The sequence below is a fragment of the Schistocerca serialis genome, chromosome 4 (genome assembly GCF_023864345.2).
Source record: "Schistocerca serialis cubense isolate TAMUIC-IGC-003099 chromosome 4, iqSchSeri2.2, whole genome shotgun sequence".
In the NCBI taxonomy this organism is placed as follows: Eukaryota; Metazoa; Arthropoda; class Insecta; order Orthoptera; family Acrididae; genus Schistocerca; species Schistocerca serialis.
In genome coordinates this window covers 34,097,682-34,114,971 of record NC_064641.1, presented here as the reverse complement: position 1 = coordinate 34,114,971, position 17,290 = coordinate 34,097,682, and the positions used below count along the sequence as shown (strand labels likewise).

The 17,290-nt window shown below is 40.3% G+C and overlaps 1 protein-coding gene across 5 annotated transcripts in view; it reads right to left on the bottom strand.

Annotated features, from left to right (window-relative positions):
• Nucleotides 1-10,894: 10,894 nt before the first annotated feature.
• Nucleotides 10,895-17,290, bottom strand: part of LOC126473785 (atrophin-1) — a 192,923-nt gene continuing 186,527 nt past the window's right edge. For all 5 annotated transcript variants that reach the window (XM_050101057.1, XM_050101056.1, XM_050101058.1 and 2 more), the window contains one exon: nucleotides 10,895-15,139. In XM_050101057.1, the coding sequence (XP_049957014.1) occupies nucleotides 14,087-15,139 (1,053 nt within the window). In that variant the 3' untranslated portion in view covers nucleotides 10,895-14,086. The remainder of the gene's footprint in view (nucleotides 15,140-17,290) is intronic.

Here is a 17,290-nt window from a genome sequence, read left to right as displayed (position 1 = left end):
TTAAAAGATTCTACAACAGGTGAACACCAGTGAAATTGGGTGGTAGTTTTATTTATTATTTCTGCTACCTTTCTAATAGATGGGAGATCTGCCTTACTTATTTATTCCCCCACCTTCAGTCTTCTGACTGGTTTGGTGCAATCCACTATAACTAAACCCACTATAACTATCTCCTGGGCCAACTACTTCATCTCAGAGTAGCGGTTGCATCCAATATCCTACATTATTTGTTGGATATATTCCAATCTCTGTCTTCCCCTACATTTTTTGTCCACTACAGCTACTACTAATACCACGCAAGTTAATCCCCATTATCTTGTTCCTTCTTCTTGGTAGTGTTTCCTGGTTTCACATGTTGTAAAAAATTTGCCAAACCCAATAGTTGGAAGGGGGGGATTTTTTTGGTTGAAGTTGACAAATCTCACCCATACAATAGTTTGTGTATTTGGGGGGAGGGGACGAGAGAACCAAGACCTGGGAGTATGGAGTGTTTTTAATATTTTGGAAGATGAATGGCAACTTCTAAGTACTCATAGAAAAAGTTCTTGTCCGACCTTGTTAAAAACCTGTATACAGAGATGTCCAAAATAGTTTATTAAAAGTATTTAAATTCAAAATACAAGTACCTGATTAAAACTGTGTGCCAGACCGAGACTCGAACTCGGGACCTTGGCCTTTCGCGGGCAAGTGCTCTACCAACTGAGCTACCCCAGCACGACCCACGCCCCATCCTCACAGCTTTACTTCTTTTGGGTAGCTCAGTTGGTAGAGCACTTGCCCGCGAAAGGCAAAGGTCCTGAGTTCGAGTCTCGGTCCGGCACACAGTTTTAATCCGCCAGGAAGTTTCATATCAGTGCACAATCCGCTGCATAGTGAAAATCTCATTCTGCAAACATCCCCCAGGCTGTGGCTAAGCCATGTCTTCGCAATGTCCTTTCTTTCAGGAGTGCTAGTTCTGCAAGGTTCGCAGGAGAGCTTCTGTAAAGTTTGGAAGGTAGGAGACGAGGTACTGGTAGAAGTAAAGCTGTGAGGACGGGGTGTGGGTCATGCTTGGGTAGCTCAGTTAGTAGAGCACTTGCCCGCGAAAGGCAAAGGTCCCGAGTTCGAGTCTTGGTCCAGCACACAGTTTTAATCTGCCAGGAAGTTTCAAGGACTGCCACATTATTCTCTGATCTCCTTAACTGCCCTGAATCTGAAACAATATTCCCAACACAGAACTGCATCTCCACTCACCAAGAATCATTCCCACCAGCCAACATTTGTGTGTAAAATAAATAAATATATGTGTGTGCTAAACAATTAGACTGTGTGCAAAAACAATGACAGTGTATGCTCCATACGTACCTTTCTATTCTTCAAGAACTGTGAACTGTGTGGTTGTTTTTTATTTGTTGTAGATGTTCAACAGTAAACTATTGTAGCATATGTGGAGGTTTGCCTGCTAACTATTAATGAGGCTTGTTGATGTTGTTGTTGTGGTCTTCAGTCCTGAGACTGGTTTGATGCAGCTCTCCATGCTACTCTATCCTGTGCAAGCTTCTTCATCTCCCAGTACCTACTGCAACCTACATCCTTCTGAATCTGCTTAGTGTATTCATCTCTTGGTCTCCCTCTACGAGTTTTACCCTCCACGCTGCCCTCCAATTCTAGATTTGTGATCCCTTGATGCCTCAGGACATGTCCTACCAACCGATCCCCTCTTCTAGTCAAGTTGTGCCACAAACCCATCTTCTCCCCAATCCTATTCAATACCTCCTCATTAGTTACGTGATCTACCCACCTTATCTTCAGCATTCTTCTGTAGCACCACATTTCGAAAGCTTCTATTCTCTTCTTGTCCAAACTAGTTATCGTCAACGTTTCACTTCCATACATCGCTACACTCCATACAAATACTTTCAGAAACGACTTCCTGACACTTAAATCTATACTCGATGTTAACAAATTTCTCTTCTTGAGAAACGCTTTCCTTGCCATTGCCAGTCTACATTTTATATCCTCTCTACTTCGACCATCATCAGTTATTTTACTCCCAAAATAGCAAAACTCCTTTACTACTTTAAGTGTCTCATTTCCTAATCTAATTCCCTCAGCATCACCCGACTTAATTTGACGACATTCCATTATCCTTGTTTTGCTTTTGTTGATGTTCATCTTATATCCTCCTTTCAAGACACTGTCCATTCCGCTCAACTGCTCTTCCAAGTCCTTTGCTGTCTCTGACAGAATTACAATGTCATCGGCGAACCTCAAGGTTTTTACTTCTTCTACATGAATTTTAATACCTACTCCGAATTTTTCTTTTGTTTCCTTTACTGCTTATGCAGTGAGGCTTATCAAAAGTTAAATAATAGTGCACTGGCCATATAATTGTGTAATATCTGTGGGGGGGGGGGGGGGGGGTGGGGTTGTGAAAAGTGAAAGTAAAAGATAGTGAAACGCAACTGTGGATCTGTCGGCTACATTATTTACAGTAGTCAGTGTCCACATTACAAACTCCATTTTTCAGCCAGTGTAGCAACGCAATAGGTCGACACCAAGGACAACAAACGAAATAAAATTAAGCAGGTGGAACTGCTATACATTCAAACAAAGATCTGACACTACAACACAGTAATCAAGCCCAAAATACTGTATTCGAGTGAGACACTAACATTCCATATGAAAAGTGACATGGAAAATATACTGAAAGAAGAATGTAAAATCATGAGAAACATTCTCGGCCCAGAACTGACAAAAGAGGGATACAAATTACACTACAGGGAGAACCACAGAGAAGATGATGTCAAACCTAGCAGCAGGTGTCAGAAAAAGAAGGTTTAAGTTTTATGGGCACATCAGGAGGCTACCACCAACAAGATTCAATGACAGAATTCTGAAGTACATACAAGGGGTCAAGACAACAATACCGTTGATCACACAAGTCAAACTTGACATAGAAAAAGCACAACTTGATCCAATAGTTCAAGACATAAACATATACAGAGACAATATATACAAATGGAATGTTAGGTCAGAGAATGCAGTCCCAAAGAAACCAGGGACAAAGAGGACTGAGGACAGAAAGAGATGTTATGGAGTAAAAATGTGAGCATCGTGGAAGATCAGAAAGAATGCAAAAATGAGGCAGAATGCTATGCATCGTCCCCACAGGGTGTAAATGCGAATAATAATAATACTCTTGCCTAATGCCATGTGATTGGCCTGGCCTGTACCCAAAATTTTCTTCTTTCATTGTTTTTGTAAAAACTTTAAAGGTAGCCATTGTACTTTTGCCAAGTCCAAGCTGGAGGTAAGGCATTTTGGGACCAACTGCAACGTCTAAGAAGAAAGTTTGTCCATTTCCTTTTAAACTTGTTTTTGCTTTATCAAATACCAACTCTTGCTCTTCTGATCAAATGAAACTATTAGCTTCCAGAGGCATTTTCAATTTTCAAACATCTGTGATGTATACATGTGCAGACTCAAGCGACAATTTGTACCAAGACCAGGATTCAAACTTGTCTCTCCTGCCCACTAGGCAGATGCACTAGCAACTACCCTACCCTGGTGCAGTGGCTTTGCATGACTGGATCCTGATGCAGTTTTGTTCGATGCCTAGGTGCTATTCCAATACAGTTGGAGAGCCTAGCAGGATGCTGTTCAAGTTTAGTGGGAATACCAAACGGGCTGAGGTGGGAATGGGAATTTGGATTGAGGAGGGATGTGTGCTATGGCAGTTCAGTGCAGTCGCTGTGCCAGGGTTGCATAGAGGTTAGTGCATTTGCCTACTGAGCAGAAGACTAGTGTTCAAATCCCAGCTGTGGTACAAATTTTCACTCATCGCTGCAGTCTGCATATATACATCTTCCTCTTCTGTTATTTACTATTAAGTCAATAACCTGTGTGACACTAATACTGCAGTTAACTTTGAACATGTATTTTGTTTTATGCATCGTCCGGCTTGTATAGTTCTGTCAAGCCATACTATCTCAGAAAATGTGCACTAATACTAAGATAACTTCCTCAGTTTGTGAGGCATTTATCAAATACCTCACCTGTTAAAATTACCACCTACCTGTCACTGGGCCTTACACACAAAACTGTCTGAGTTTTTTGTTCTACTCCACAGCCTTACTAGATCTGATACTCTTGCATTATTACCGTAGTGACTTCTACAAGGCTGCCATCAGCTACAGCAAGGCCTGTTGCCTGATGCCATGTGCTCACCGGTGACTACAGCATAACCTCATCCCTAATGTCTGGCAGAGAAACATCCATTATTATTATTATTGTTTATCATCAAGCAACTGTGAAGATTTGCATGCAAATTGGAGTATAGGGTGTACTACACTATTGTTCTCGCTTCTGCAAATGGCACCAGGCCCCAGGGTTTTATGGAGAAGCATACACAAAAAGTAGCTGTCTAATGGATGTCCTTTATTTACACCTAGCCATTCATTGATCAGCAGATACTCATCCTTGAATTGCTTTTGATGCAAATTTAGCATGCATGTTTGTCTGAGCATAGCTGTGTAGTTGGCATAGTTCAAAATGGGACAGACAGGTAGTTTTTGGTGAGTTGGGCACTTTATCCACAAGTTGTAGTTCTTAAAATATATACATTTGACACATACAAGTTGAAACTTTTGGGGGATGTACTAATGAACAAAAAACTAGGAGATATGCCACACTGCATCTGAAAATATGTATTATTGCAAAGATTAGATCAATTTCACAGTCTAGTTTCTTGAGGAAATGTACCATAGTGCTGATAGTGTGGACAGTTTTGTGACCGTGCAGAATCTGAAGATACTGATGACATCGATGATGATCCCACAATTGCAGAATTTAATAAATGAGGTGGGACATAGCGTAACGTACCACATGACTTGCAGTATCATTCACTTACAAAACAAGAACATTTACTTGTTCATCCTACTAAGTACACAAATGGATTTCTTTAGGCTAATACTTACAGTTGCCATACTTCACAGTATAGCGGATGAGATGGATGACACCACTGAATATATTTCTGAATTAAAATACAGATGATAGGTATTTTGTTAGATATCAATCCACTTACAAAACTACTGGAAGAAAGATTCTCTGTTTCAAAATAGATGAAAAGTGATTATGAAGATGCAGATATATCATCATCTGACACATTACTTTTGCTAAAATAACCTGTACTAGATTATTTGAAACAGAATGTGACAAATGTATAAACACGATGATGTCTACCTTTTGACAAATTCTTTGGAGATGGATATGCGGATAGTTTTATAATCAAATGCACTGCGATGCTTCACAATAGGACGGAAAATCACATGCTGAAAGGATGTTGAGGAAAAGCTGAATGTTGGGTATCATACACTCCTGGAAATTGAAATAAGAACACCGTGAATTCATTGTCCCAGGAAGGGGAAACTTTATTGACACATTCCTGGGGTCAGATACATCACATGATCACACTGACAGAACCACAGGCACATAGACACAGGCAACAGAGCATGCACAATGTCGGCACTAGTACAGTGTATATCCACCTTTCGCAGCAATGCAGGCTGCTATTCTCCCATGGAGACGATCGTAGAGATGCTGGATGTAGTCCTGTGGAACGGCTTGCCATGCCATTTCCACCTGGCGCCTCAGTTGGACCAGCGTTCGTGCTGGACGTGCAGACCGCGTGAGACGACGCTTCATCCAGTCCCAAACATGCTCAGTGGGGGACAGATCCGGAGATCTTGCTGGCCAGGGTAGTTGACTTACACCTTCTAGAGCACATTGGGTGGCACGGGATACATGTGGACGTGCATTGTCCTGTTGGAACAGCAAGTTCCCTTGCCGGTCTAGGAATGGTAGAACGATGGGTTCGATGACGGTTTGGATGTACCGTGCACTATTCAGTGTCCCCTCGACGATCACCAGTGGTGTACGGCCAGTGTAGGAGATCGCTCCCCACACCATGATGCCGGGTGTTGGCCCTGTGTGCCTCGGTCGTATGCAGTCCTGATTGTGGCGCTCACCTGCACGGCGCCAAACACGCATACGACCATCATTGGCACCAAGGCCATAGCGAGTCTCATCGCTGAAGACAACACGTCTCCATTCGTCCCTCCATTCACGCCTGTCGCGACACCACTGGAGGCGGGCTGCACGATGTTGGGGCGTGAGCGGAAGACGGCCTAACGGTGTGCGGGACCGTAGCCCAGCTTCATGGAGACGGTTGCGAATGGTCCTCGCCGGTACCCCAGGAGCAACAGTGTCCCTAATTTGCTGGGAAGTGGCTGTGCGGTCCCCTACGGCACTGCGGAGGATCCTACAGTCTTGGCGTGCATCCGTGCCGCTGCGGTCCAGTCCCAGGTCGACGGGCACGTGCACCTTCCGCCGACCACTGGCGACAACATCGATGTACAGACCTCACGCCCCACGTGTTGAGCAATTCGGCGGTACGTCCACCCGGCCTCCCGCATGCTCACTATACGCCCTCACTCAAAGTCCGTCAACTGCACATACGGTTCACGTCCACGCTGTCGCGGCATGCTACCAGTGTTAAAGACTGCGATGGAGCTCCGTATGCCACGGCAAACTGGCTGACACTGACGGCGGCGGTGCACAAATGCTGCGCAGCTAGCGCCATTCGACGGCCAACACCGCGGTTCCTGGTGTGTCCGCTGTGCCGTGCGTGTGATCATTGCTTGTACAGCCCTCTCGCAGTGTCCGGAGCAAGTATGGTGGGTCTGACACACCGGTGTCAATGTGTTCTTTTTTCCATTTCCAGGAGTGTATTTACATGGACAATTATTACAGCAGCTTTGCAGTAGCTAAAACCTTATTTAATCTCAAATGGATTGCTCTGACAGAGTAAGGTTAAATAGACAGAAGACCCCTTAAGAACATAACTTTGAAAATGAAATACAAAAACTTGCTATATGCAAGACACAGTTATTGGAAAATGGAAAGATAGATGAGAGGTTAGTTACATTTCCACAGAATTTCATGATCTTATGGCACAATTGCCAAATTCAAGTTTGCGAACAATCTCAAAACTGCTACCAATTGTCAAATACAACAAAGATGTCAGACTGAGGACCAGATACTATCATAATATTTATGTGAACAGAAAACCGATTGCTGGCTTAAAGAACTGTTCTTCCTTGTAACTGACATGCTACTTTTCAAATGGCATTATCTGTACTACAAATACTCAGGTAAATGTATGCTGTGTGAATATAGAATGAAAATAAAGGGACTACTTCCTTCAATGGTAATTTGAAAAAATATGAGAGAGATAATACAACATAAACTGACCAAAATTGGGAAGCAATTGAAGGGAAAAAAGCATGTCATGAAGAAGAGCAGAGTGGTATGCCAAACAGGATGGGGGTGGGGCGAAATGTACTGACAACATTTGAGCCTGACTCTCCAGACAATACATAGTTATTTAAACTGCTATACAATTATACATTATTAATGAGCATTTTGTTTCATAATGGATACTTATACTAACATTAAATGTGTAAAACTGTCGTGTCTGAACACGCTTCTCCAATACTGCTAGCCAAATTTTCATGGTGGTTTTAGCATGTGCATAACTTGGAGTACCGTATAGGCTTTAACTCATCAAAATCTAACCACAGAAAAGACATATATCTTAATTGGAAGTTTTATCCATACTAATAATATAAATGCAAAAGAAACTGACTGTTACATTTTGACAACTAATCTGCTGAACCAATTTCATTTAAATTTGGTGGGGACATAGCTTGAACCCTGAAGAACAACACAGGCTACTTTAGACAGTGTGTAATGCAAAGATATTTGTTGCTTTTAAGAATATTACATGAATTGGGGAAAATATTTACTCTTTGAGTTTTTTTCTTTAACATATATGTGAAAATGCTTTTATTAATTGATATGTGCTATGCAATATGATTCAAGGTAATAAAGACAATGCTTATACTATTTTCAGTGTGTGTAATCTGTACTTCCACACTATTTGTTGCATAAGGTAAGATGCATGTTGTATAGTATTGGGCAGCTCAGGTTGGGGGAGGGGGCAGTTATGCTTACACAAACAGGCATGAGGACATAACAAAACTGCTGATATTTCAGTGCAGTTGTGACAGCTAGTTGCTAACATTTGCAGAGATCTGTCTATTTCCCCGAAACACATAACGTCTGAATTTCTTTTGCTTGATGGTTTGTGTCTTGAGTAAAATGTTTTCTCCAATACAAATCTCTTTTAAACCAGCAGCCCAACTGTGCACCAGTCTCTTCCAATAATTTACCTCAGACACGAGCAACAGTAATATTTCTCTGTCACACAAATCACTACTTATCCCCACCCATCCTAAAAACAGCTCACTACAGTTTGTTTAAAATTAGTTGCAACATTTGATAGTTCAGTGCAGAGCACTAGTGGAGGTAACTGCAGTTGCCAGCGTGCACTGGGCGCGTTGGCAGGTGATGATAATGCCATGCCTACCTGGCAAGCTAGCTTGACTGCACGAAATGCAAGTCGCACAAGCCGGCTGATCTGCAGTCTTTATCAAACGATTTTAAAGAAACTACTCACTAATAAAGTTTGATTGTCGCACATTTTATAGCTTCATTCATCAACTTCATGACGAACTGCCTATCATTGCATTAATTGTCATAGTTATTGTGATATTTCAATATAAGGTCAACTACTACAAGACATTCTTAAAATTTTCAGTGGAAAGTAGGGGTCGCAATGAATTAGCGTTTGGTGTATGTTAAGTCATATGTTGCTTTGCTGCGTATAACATGTAGATAATGTATTAAATTGTCGTTCTAACGTGGAGTGATCTCTCTCACTCTCTCTCTCTCTCCAGAAAATGAAATGTGTGTGTGTGTAAAGCGCTCCATGGCAAACTCGTGCATCAGTGAAAAAGCCAGAGTAAAATACTTATAAATCTCTTTTATCTCATAAACGGTCTAAGAGATCAAAACAAGATTTTGGCAAATAACAGCACACAAAGAGAAGAGTATTTTTCCATATGATTAATATGCAAAACATCCACATCTACTGCGATATTCAAGCAGCTACAGTTTCCCATGAAGTAATGTAGTTTTTAAGGTCCAGCAATAGCTTGTGAAACGAGAATTGCTGTGGGTTTTGCAACAACATAGTTAATGCGTTACAATTTTGTTTATATACTGACAATGAACTTTTTCATGAACTATTCACCTGTCTTGCCCTCTCTTGCTAGTTTAATAATACACAATTTCAGCATTCTTTCTCAATTTCAACTGCATTAGAATGTTAGCGAGATGAATATTTTTAAACTTTGGTGTGTTTTGGCGAAAGAAACATATTTTAACATGACAACAAGTGAAGTTACGTAGTCCTCAAAACTCACCACAGTCCTTCATGAATCCATGCCTCCTCAACTACCTTCATGCTATGGCTGACAACTTGAGCACAGTCCTGTGGTGTAACATTTGCAATGGTTTCTCTCGTCAGCATTTCAACCTTAGTGAGTGTAAACTACTACTTGTTCTCTGCCACATTACTTTTCAACTAGGCTTACACTTTCTCAGCCAGATTTAAATGAACACGTTAAGTTTTCGTTGACTTTGTAGCGTGGAGTTTTTGGCTTGTATAGCACTACAAGTTCCAGTAACTTGGCCTTATAAATGCTACGTTCAACTTTTATCTCGTAGAACATATCTTTGTACCCAGAGGAAACTACCTGCGGTCTTCCATTGCACTGTTGGAGCTTTATCCATCACAACAGAATGGTATGGCTTATTGACCATTACTATTGCCAAATTTACAGCAATATTTTGCAGCAGAACATTATCTTCACAGCCGGTGAACGTATTCTTGGACAAAAATTTTATTGCGGGGGTATTCAGACGTACTGGACTGTCGTTATTGGTGCAATGTAAACACAAAACGCTTTTTCACAATAGCTGCAGAAAATTTCAATGCCATAAAATGCTATTTCACAACGAGAGCTGAAGGACATAGTTGCATCCAACGTTTGACATATTGTGGTACTTTATGCATGGTGTGGCAACTGCGGCACTTCACCAAGCGAAATTCGGTAGGGAAAGCCGTCTCGCCATTAGTGTTACCTGGACAATGGCGTCACGTCCCCTCTGGCGAGCCAAACGTCGAAAGTCACAACTAATTTTAAATGCACTGTAAGTAATTAAACTTCCAGCAATACAGTAGCATTATTTCAGAACAAACGTTTTTACCTGTTAGCATAATGCTCACTAATACAAACAACATAGTTTGTTAGAACAGTGAGATCATAGACACAAGATTTGATGAGCTTCATTTATTATATTCTGAAAAAGCTTTTTCACTTATCCCCATGTTTGGTGCCTGTTTGTTCATAGAGTTCAATAAAATCCCTTTCTTCATGTGAAACAAGGACTAAACTAATCAGCGACATTTCATTCCTGGTCCTTTACAATCTTATTGATTAAATGGGAAAGCAGTGTTTCCTTCTTCATACTGAATTACCAAATATCATTTTTACACATCAAATACCTTCCAGACATACAATATTGACCCTCAACCCTTCAAAGGAAGGGTCATGTATATTTACCATTGTGGAGAGTACTTTTATTGGTCCCATTGATTCGTCACTGCTTATAGGCAACATTTTTGATCAACTTAAAGAGTTATCTAAAAAAAAATATTGTACTCTATAATTATTTGCAATTTTCTTCACTGATATTTGATCTTCCAAAAATATATTTAACCAGATTTTATAGTCACAGCTATAGTATCCTCCAATCTTTTCTACATTTCCAAGAGATTAATTACAAGAGTGGCATTTTCATTAACATCACCACTGAAATTAAGCAGGATATCATTCAGAAGTCAAACACACTACAGCTAAAAACAAAAACAGTTTTTTCCCTGTGAGCTTTATTTTACCATCAGTTTACACATATAAATAACCATATATTTTACATATAGTACAATGAAAAAAATTAGTTTTATTTCTTACAGAAACAAGTATTACACATTCTGATCAATCAGCTGCTACATTACTTGCAACTGTAATTTAACATCTCAAATTTTGAGGTACAACTGGAGGTATGCTTAAAAAAATAAATAAACAATCACAGACAATTTAGTACCATGACAATGTCTGCATATGAGCTCTTTTATTGTGCTCTATGTTTTTACTATGCAAAGAGCATGAATTTATTGCACACATTTGTACTATAAATGACACAGAAATGGCATTTTATACTCAATACATTCAGCTGAACATTTTGCGACAATTATCGTAAGGTACTACTAAATTGCTCCAATATGCTTAGTGACTCACAGGCACTAGTTAGGTTTATCACTTTCATTAATATCCATTTGTTGTATACTTTCACAGATGAAATTTTCAACAATCTTCATAAATGATTTAAGCTCTTTTCTTAGCCAAATTCCACACACCTAACAACAGCACCATTACTGGAAGGCTGGGGAGCTGGCTCAAAAATTTTTCTGTCATGGGCTTCACAGATTTGACTTTTTACATCACAAAATTTTATTTATTCTACTATACATAGTAACATCAATGACGACATTTCAGGACACACACAATATACTTTACACAGGTACTCGTAATGACAATACTCACACATACACAATGACAAAAACATGTTGATTCACTCACACTTTGCAGTTCAGATTTTAAATAAGTTAACCTTAACATTAACTCTGTCTTAGCATTTAGGCTTTTCATAACATACAAAAGGCACTAGTTTTAATCCATCTAGTTATTTCTTCTTTTATAGGATACTCACAGCCTTACTTAAGGTAAGATAGGGCTGAGAAGATCATAGTAGTGGTTTAACTTTAATAATGTACAGTTATTAAGAGGCAATAGCCTCACAAGCTTAATGTGGGTAGTGAAACACTATTTTGGTAGGGAATAAGATGAAAAACAAAGTTAAAATTTCAACAGTGCTGTCTCTATGATCACCTCAGCCCTGATCAAGTTCTTATAATGTGTATCAGAACACACATCATTATTGTCAGCACAACAATGGCAATATTGCATGACTAGGTATCATTAAAATAATCCTGAGAATTTCTGTCCCATCATAATAATTTAGGCCGAAAAGTAATGTGAGGAGCCAAATATTTCTAATACAAAAGCTTAATGTGTAAATTGGATGTCATATTGCAGAAGCACAATGCTGCACACTTTTCTCTGAAACTTTTGGCACCTACATACATTACTATTAAACTTTTGGCACCAGTCTACCACTGTCCATCACATAAAATATTTAGATGTTAGAAGTATTCTTACACAACAGTAATAAAATCATTTTTATAAAACAATTTAATTTTTTACAGTTTGCTTTGCTTTTTTTCCATTTCAGTAAGTCTGTCACAGGTGCACTGTTAATAGCCAACTAACTTAATTGCCATTAGTGTTAGTGCCAATTAAAATCATGCTAAAACTGAGTCAGAACTGGGGAAACTGAATAATTGTAGTTAAAACTGAGGACAGCAGTACTGTGAAGGAAATAACGATTATTCATTTAAACTTCACCTAAGACTTAGTATTAGGCTGGAGGCACAAAATGTGCAGATGCCGTAAACGAATTTGTTAATTTCAACAGTATATCAATAGGAACTTCCAGAACCTGCTGAATATTATCTTGAAATATGCAAATATAATAAATATAAAGAATAATTTGGCAATGACATTTGAGCAATGCTGGATGTTTTCTCCTTAAAGAAAGGGAAAAATCTGCGAACACAGAACACATGCTTTCAGTCATGAGCAAATTATCTGCACACCAGTCTCTATACGCAAGGGCAGCTCAACATAAACCAAAATTACACTAAAATATTTTTCACATTTCTCTCACTGTGCAACTCAAAACTGCTTTGTGTTCACATGCTGCCACCGAGACAAATACAAGACTATTAGCATTTGACACACAAGCTCTTACTAGTTTCAACAACGCAGTTCCTCAAGATTCTGAGTACAATCTCTACACTTCTCACATTATAAACAAATCTTTATGATACACTAACACTGTCTTAGACCCAATGTCAGTCGATAAATCACATAATAACGTAACACTGATAATTGTTCTGTTACTCTGCTTTCATTTTTAAACGGATATTAGCGAAAATATTAGTTTAATGTTTTGGACTCTAATGTAATTGGTTATTGTTTTCCAGTCTTCGAATGTAGTTTCCCAGTGGAAGCACATATTTTCAAAAGAAAAACGACTTAGCAGAATACGTGGTGTCTTGCATGTCACTATTGTCTGTATGTGACTTATGTCTTGTATATTACAGTGAGCTTGGGAAACTATAGGGACAACATCTCAAGGCCAGATAACATTACTCAACAAAAATTGTTTGGCATACAATATGTTTCACTTTCCAGAAGATTAACTTGCAAATTTCTATTGCAAGTTAAACACATTCAGGCAACATATTTTATTTTAAAAAAGCTATTTTAATTAAACTGTTTGTATATCCTCTTATAATTTAAATATAAATCTACTTCCACATGTACACACAATGCCTTTACATTCTACATATATACATACGTACAATTATGTATATACATATACATTTACATTAATATAATATATTATTATATCTTGAATATTAACTACATATATTCATTTTTGCTGGCACTATCCAGCTGAACACAGTTCTGGCCACCAACACACACCACACACAGGCTCACAAATATAACAGAATGAACAATTTTGCTATCACTTGTTTGTTTCAAATAAAGTTCTCTTCTCTTTGAAATTTTCCAAACATACTACTAAACAACAATCACCCAGAGAAATACATACATAAGTAAACTTATCAAACAAACACACAATTATCAAAACTAATATGCTAATTCATGTGCCTTGCTGTACAATATCACTTTTACTGGTTGCTCATAGTGCTGAAGAGCACAGCAGCTCAGTGATGTTAATTCACTGAGCTTCAGCAAATTCACCTTGTATGACTTTATAGCAATATCCCCAGTAATCTTATTCCTTAAGCTATATACTAATCTATATTATCCACGACAGGATCCTATATTAGAAATTGTTCACAGAAAAGGCAACTAATATTTATATCCTAGACTGTAAGAGCTTGTAGTTCACGGCAGACTTCATGAGTTGAGTCAGCTGCCACAGCTGCAGCAGCTGTAATTACAGTTGTCTCAGATTCACAAGGTGACGAAGCCCTGACAGCAGTGCACGAGGGTGGTAATGATACAACTGCTGGACCATCACCTCCAGCTCTATCATCAGGGCTTGATGAATTTGCTGGAGCAGGTAAACGAGCTGTGGCTGCTCCCGCCACCGTTGCTGCTGGTTTTGGACCACCTCCTCCCCCGGCATAACGTCCACCATTATTCGGACCAGACTTGCGAGGCCCGTAGCGGCGTGGACCATCAGTGCCAGATGCTGACGTAGTTGACTGGAAGTATGTTGTCGCTGGACGAGGAGGCGCACCCTGGAACTGGTTTGAAGGGGTAGGAACAGGCTGAGGGAAGGGAGCCCGGGAACGAATGAGAGGTGAATATGGCAAGGGTGGTGGAGTATGAGCAGAGGGTGGGGACTGAGCCCGGCGATGTGCAGATGAACTTGCACCTGGCCCACGCCTACCAGCTGGAAACCCATACCGGGGTCCAGGTGGCCCAGCTCCTGCTGCAACACTGTTTGGGCGTATTGGTGTAGATGGTAGTGACGGAGGTTCTCGACGATACTGGGGGCGGCGCATACGGGGTTGCCTATAGGGTACAGGTGGGGCTGGCTGTGTACGTTGTTGCTGATGGTGGTGAGGATGGTTAAAGAAGACAGGTGTTCCATACATCACATGTGCTGAAGGGGTTGGTAACTGTCGAAACTGTGGGCCTAAACTACTATCATCACATGTCTGAAGAGGCACTACTGGTTGTGGCTGCTGCTGCTGCTGTTGTTGTTGTTGTTGTTGCTGATGGTGATGATTGTGGTGATGGTGCTGTTGCTGCAGTTTGAGTAAAGATACCACAGGGGGGGCTGAAGCAGGAGCTGGAGGCATGGGTGGGCAAGAGCCATCCTGTGAATGGGTCCCACTACAGTCACTATCGCGCTGCACACATCTTGTTTGGCCCACTTCAGATCGGCTGGAGCTGGAAGAACTATCCTACGAAATCCGGGCAGCTCATTACACTACTCTGAATATCACAATTTGCAAATGAGTATAAAGAAATGGATGTATATGGGCATTTTAAAGTAATCAAATTATCACAAACAAAAAAATTGCAATGTCTGCAATACACAACACTACATTAAGAAATAATGCACATTAAATAACACTGAAAATTACACATACACATTACATTTATATAAATCATTACATTAGTAAATATAATAGAGGGAAATATTCCACGTGGGAAAAATATATCTAAAAACAAAGATGATGTAACTTACCAAGCGAAAGCGTTGGCATGTTGATACACACACAAATAAACACAAACGCACACACAAAATTCAAGCTTTCGCAACCAACGGTTGCTTCATCAGGAAAGAGGGAAGGAGAGGGAAAGACGAAAGGATGTGGGTTTTAAGGGAGAGGGTAAGGAGTCACTCCAATCCCGGGAGCAGAAAGACTTACCTTAGGGGGAAAAAAGGACAGGTATACACTCACGCGCTTTCCGGGATTGGATCAGACTCTGAATGTGGCTCTCCAGTAGGGATATGACTTGCTCAAATTCTGCCCTGAAATGAGATCCATCCTTCATGAAATCCTCCCCACTCCACCAAGAGTGTCTTTCCGCCGTCCACCTAACCTTCGTAACCTCTTGGTTCATCCCTATGAAATCCCCAAACCACCTTCCCTACCCTCTGGCTCCTACCCTTGTAATCGCCCCCGGTGTAAAACCTGTCCCATGCACCCTCCCTCCACCACCTACTCCAGTCCTGTAACCCGGAAGGTGTACACGATCAAAGGCAGAGCCACGTGTGAAAGCACCCACGTGATTTACCAACTGACCTGCCTACACTGTGAAGCTTTCTATGTGGGAATGACCAGCAACAAGCTGTCCATTCGCATGAACGGACACAGGCAGACAGTGTTTGTTGGTAATGAGGATCCCTCTGTGGCTAAACATGCCTTGGTGCACGGCCAGCACATCTTGGCACATTGTTACACCATCCGGGTTATCTGGATACTTCCCAACCTATCACAACTCCGGAGATGGGAACTTGCCCTTCAGTATATCCTCTCTTCCCGTTACCCACCAGGCCTCAATCTCCGCTAATTTCAAATTGCCGCCGCTCATACCTCACCTGTCAACAACAACATCTTTGCCTCTGTACTTCCGCCTCGACTGACATCTCTGCCCAAACACTTTGCCTTTACAAATGTCTGCTTGTGTCTGTATATGTGCAGATGGATATGTGTTAGTGTGCGCGTGCGCAAGTGTATACCTGTCCTTTTTTCCCCCCTAAAGTATGTCTTTCCGCTCCCGGGATTGGAATGACTCCTTACCCTCTCCCTTAAAGCCCACATCCTTTCGTCTTTCCCTCTCCTTCCCTCTTTCCTGATGAAGCAACCGTGGGTTGCGAAAGCTTGAATTTTGTGTGTGTTTGTGTTTATTTGTGTGTCTATCAAAATACCAACACTTTCGTTTGGTAAGTTACATCACCTTTGTTTTTAGATATACATTACATTAGTAACTTGACAGGTAAACAAACCATGACTATAAAAACATACTAATTTCTGAAGGAATTTACAATGGAAGAAGAATAATATTTTACAAGCAGAAATGGGGGACAGGTGTTTTTAGAAAGCTTAGTACATAATGCAAGCTTATGGAAGGTTTAAATATTATGGAAACAAACTATTTTAGATTAATAAAATATCTAACCACTCAGTTTACACATTGTGAAAATAATGACTCTAAAGTTATGCACAATTTATAATGATAAATGTTAATGAAGCAATAGACTGCAACCAAAACACGCCTACTACACTTAAAGAAAAAAAGAGGTGCCACTACAGGAAGATTTTGCCAGACCGAACACTGTATGTCTTGTGATTGATGTGTGTGCACGTTATTCAGGGGGGAAGGGGGCAGGGGCAATATAAATAAGCACAAGAAAATAACAAGTATAGCAAGGATAAAAGTAATTACGGAGGTAGGATAAGATGTGACCCATACTGATGTGAAGAGACTGGAAAAGGAGGGAGGCAGAAAATTAACAAATCTAACAATGAAAGAGGCAATTCATAAACTCACTCACTCTCTCTCTCTCTCTCTCTCTCTCTCTCTCTCTCTCTCTCTCTCTCTCT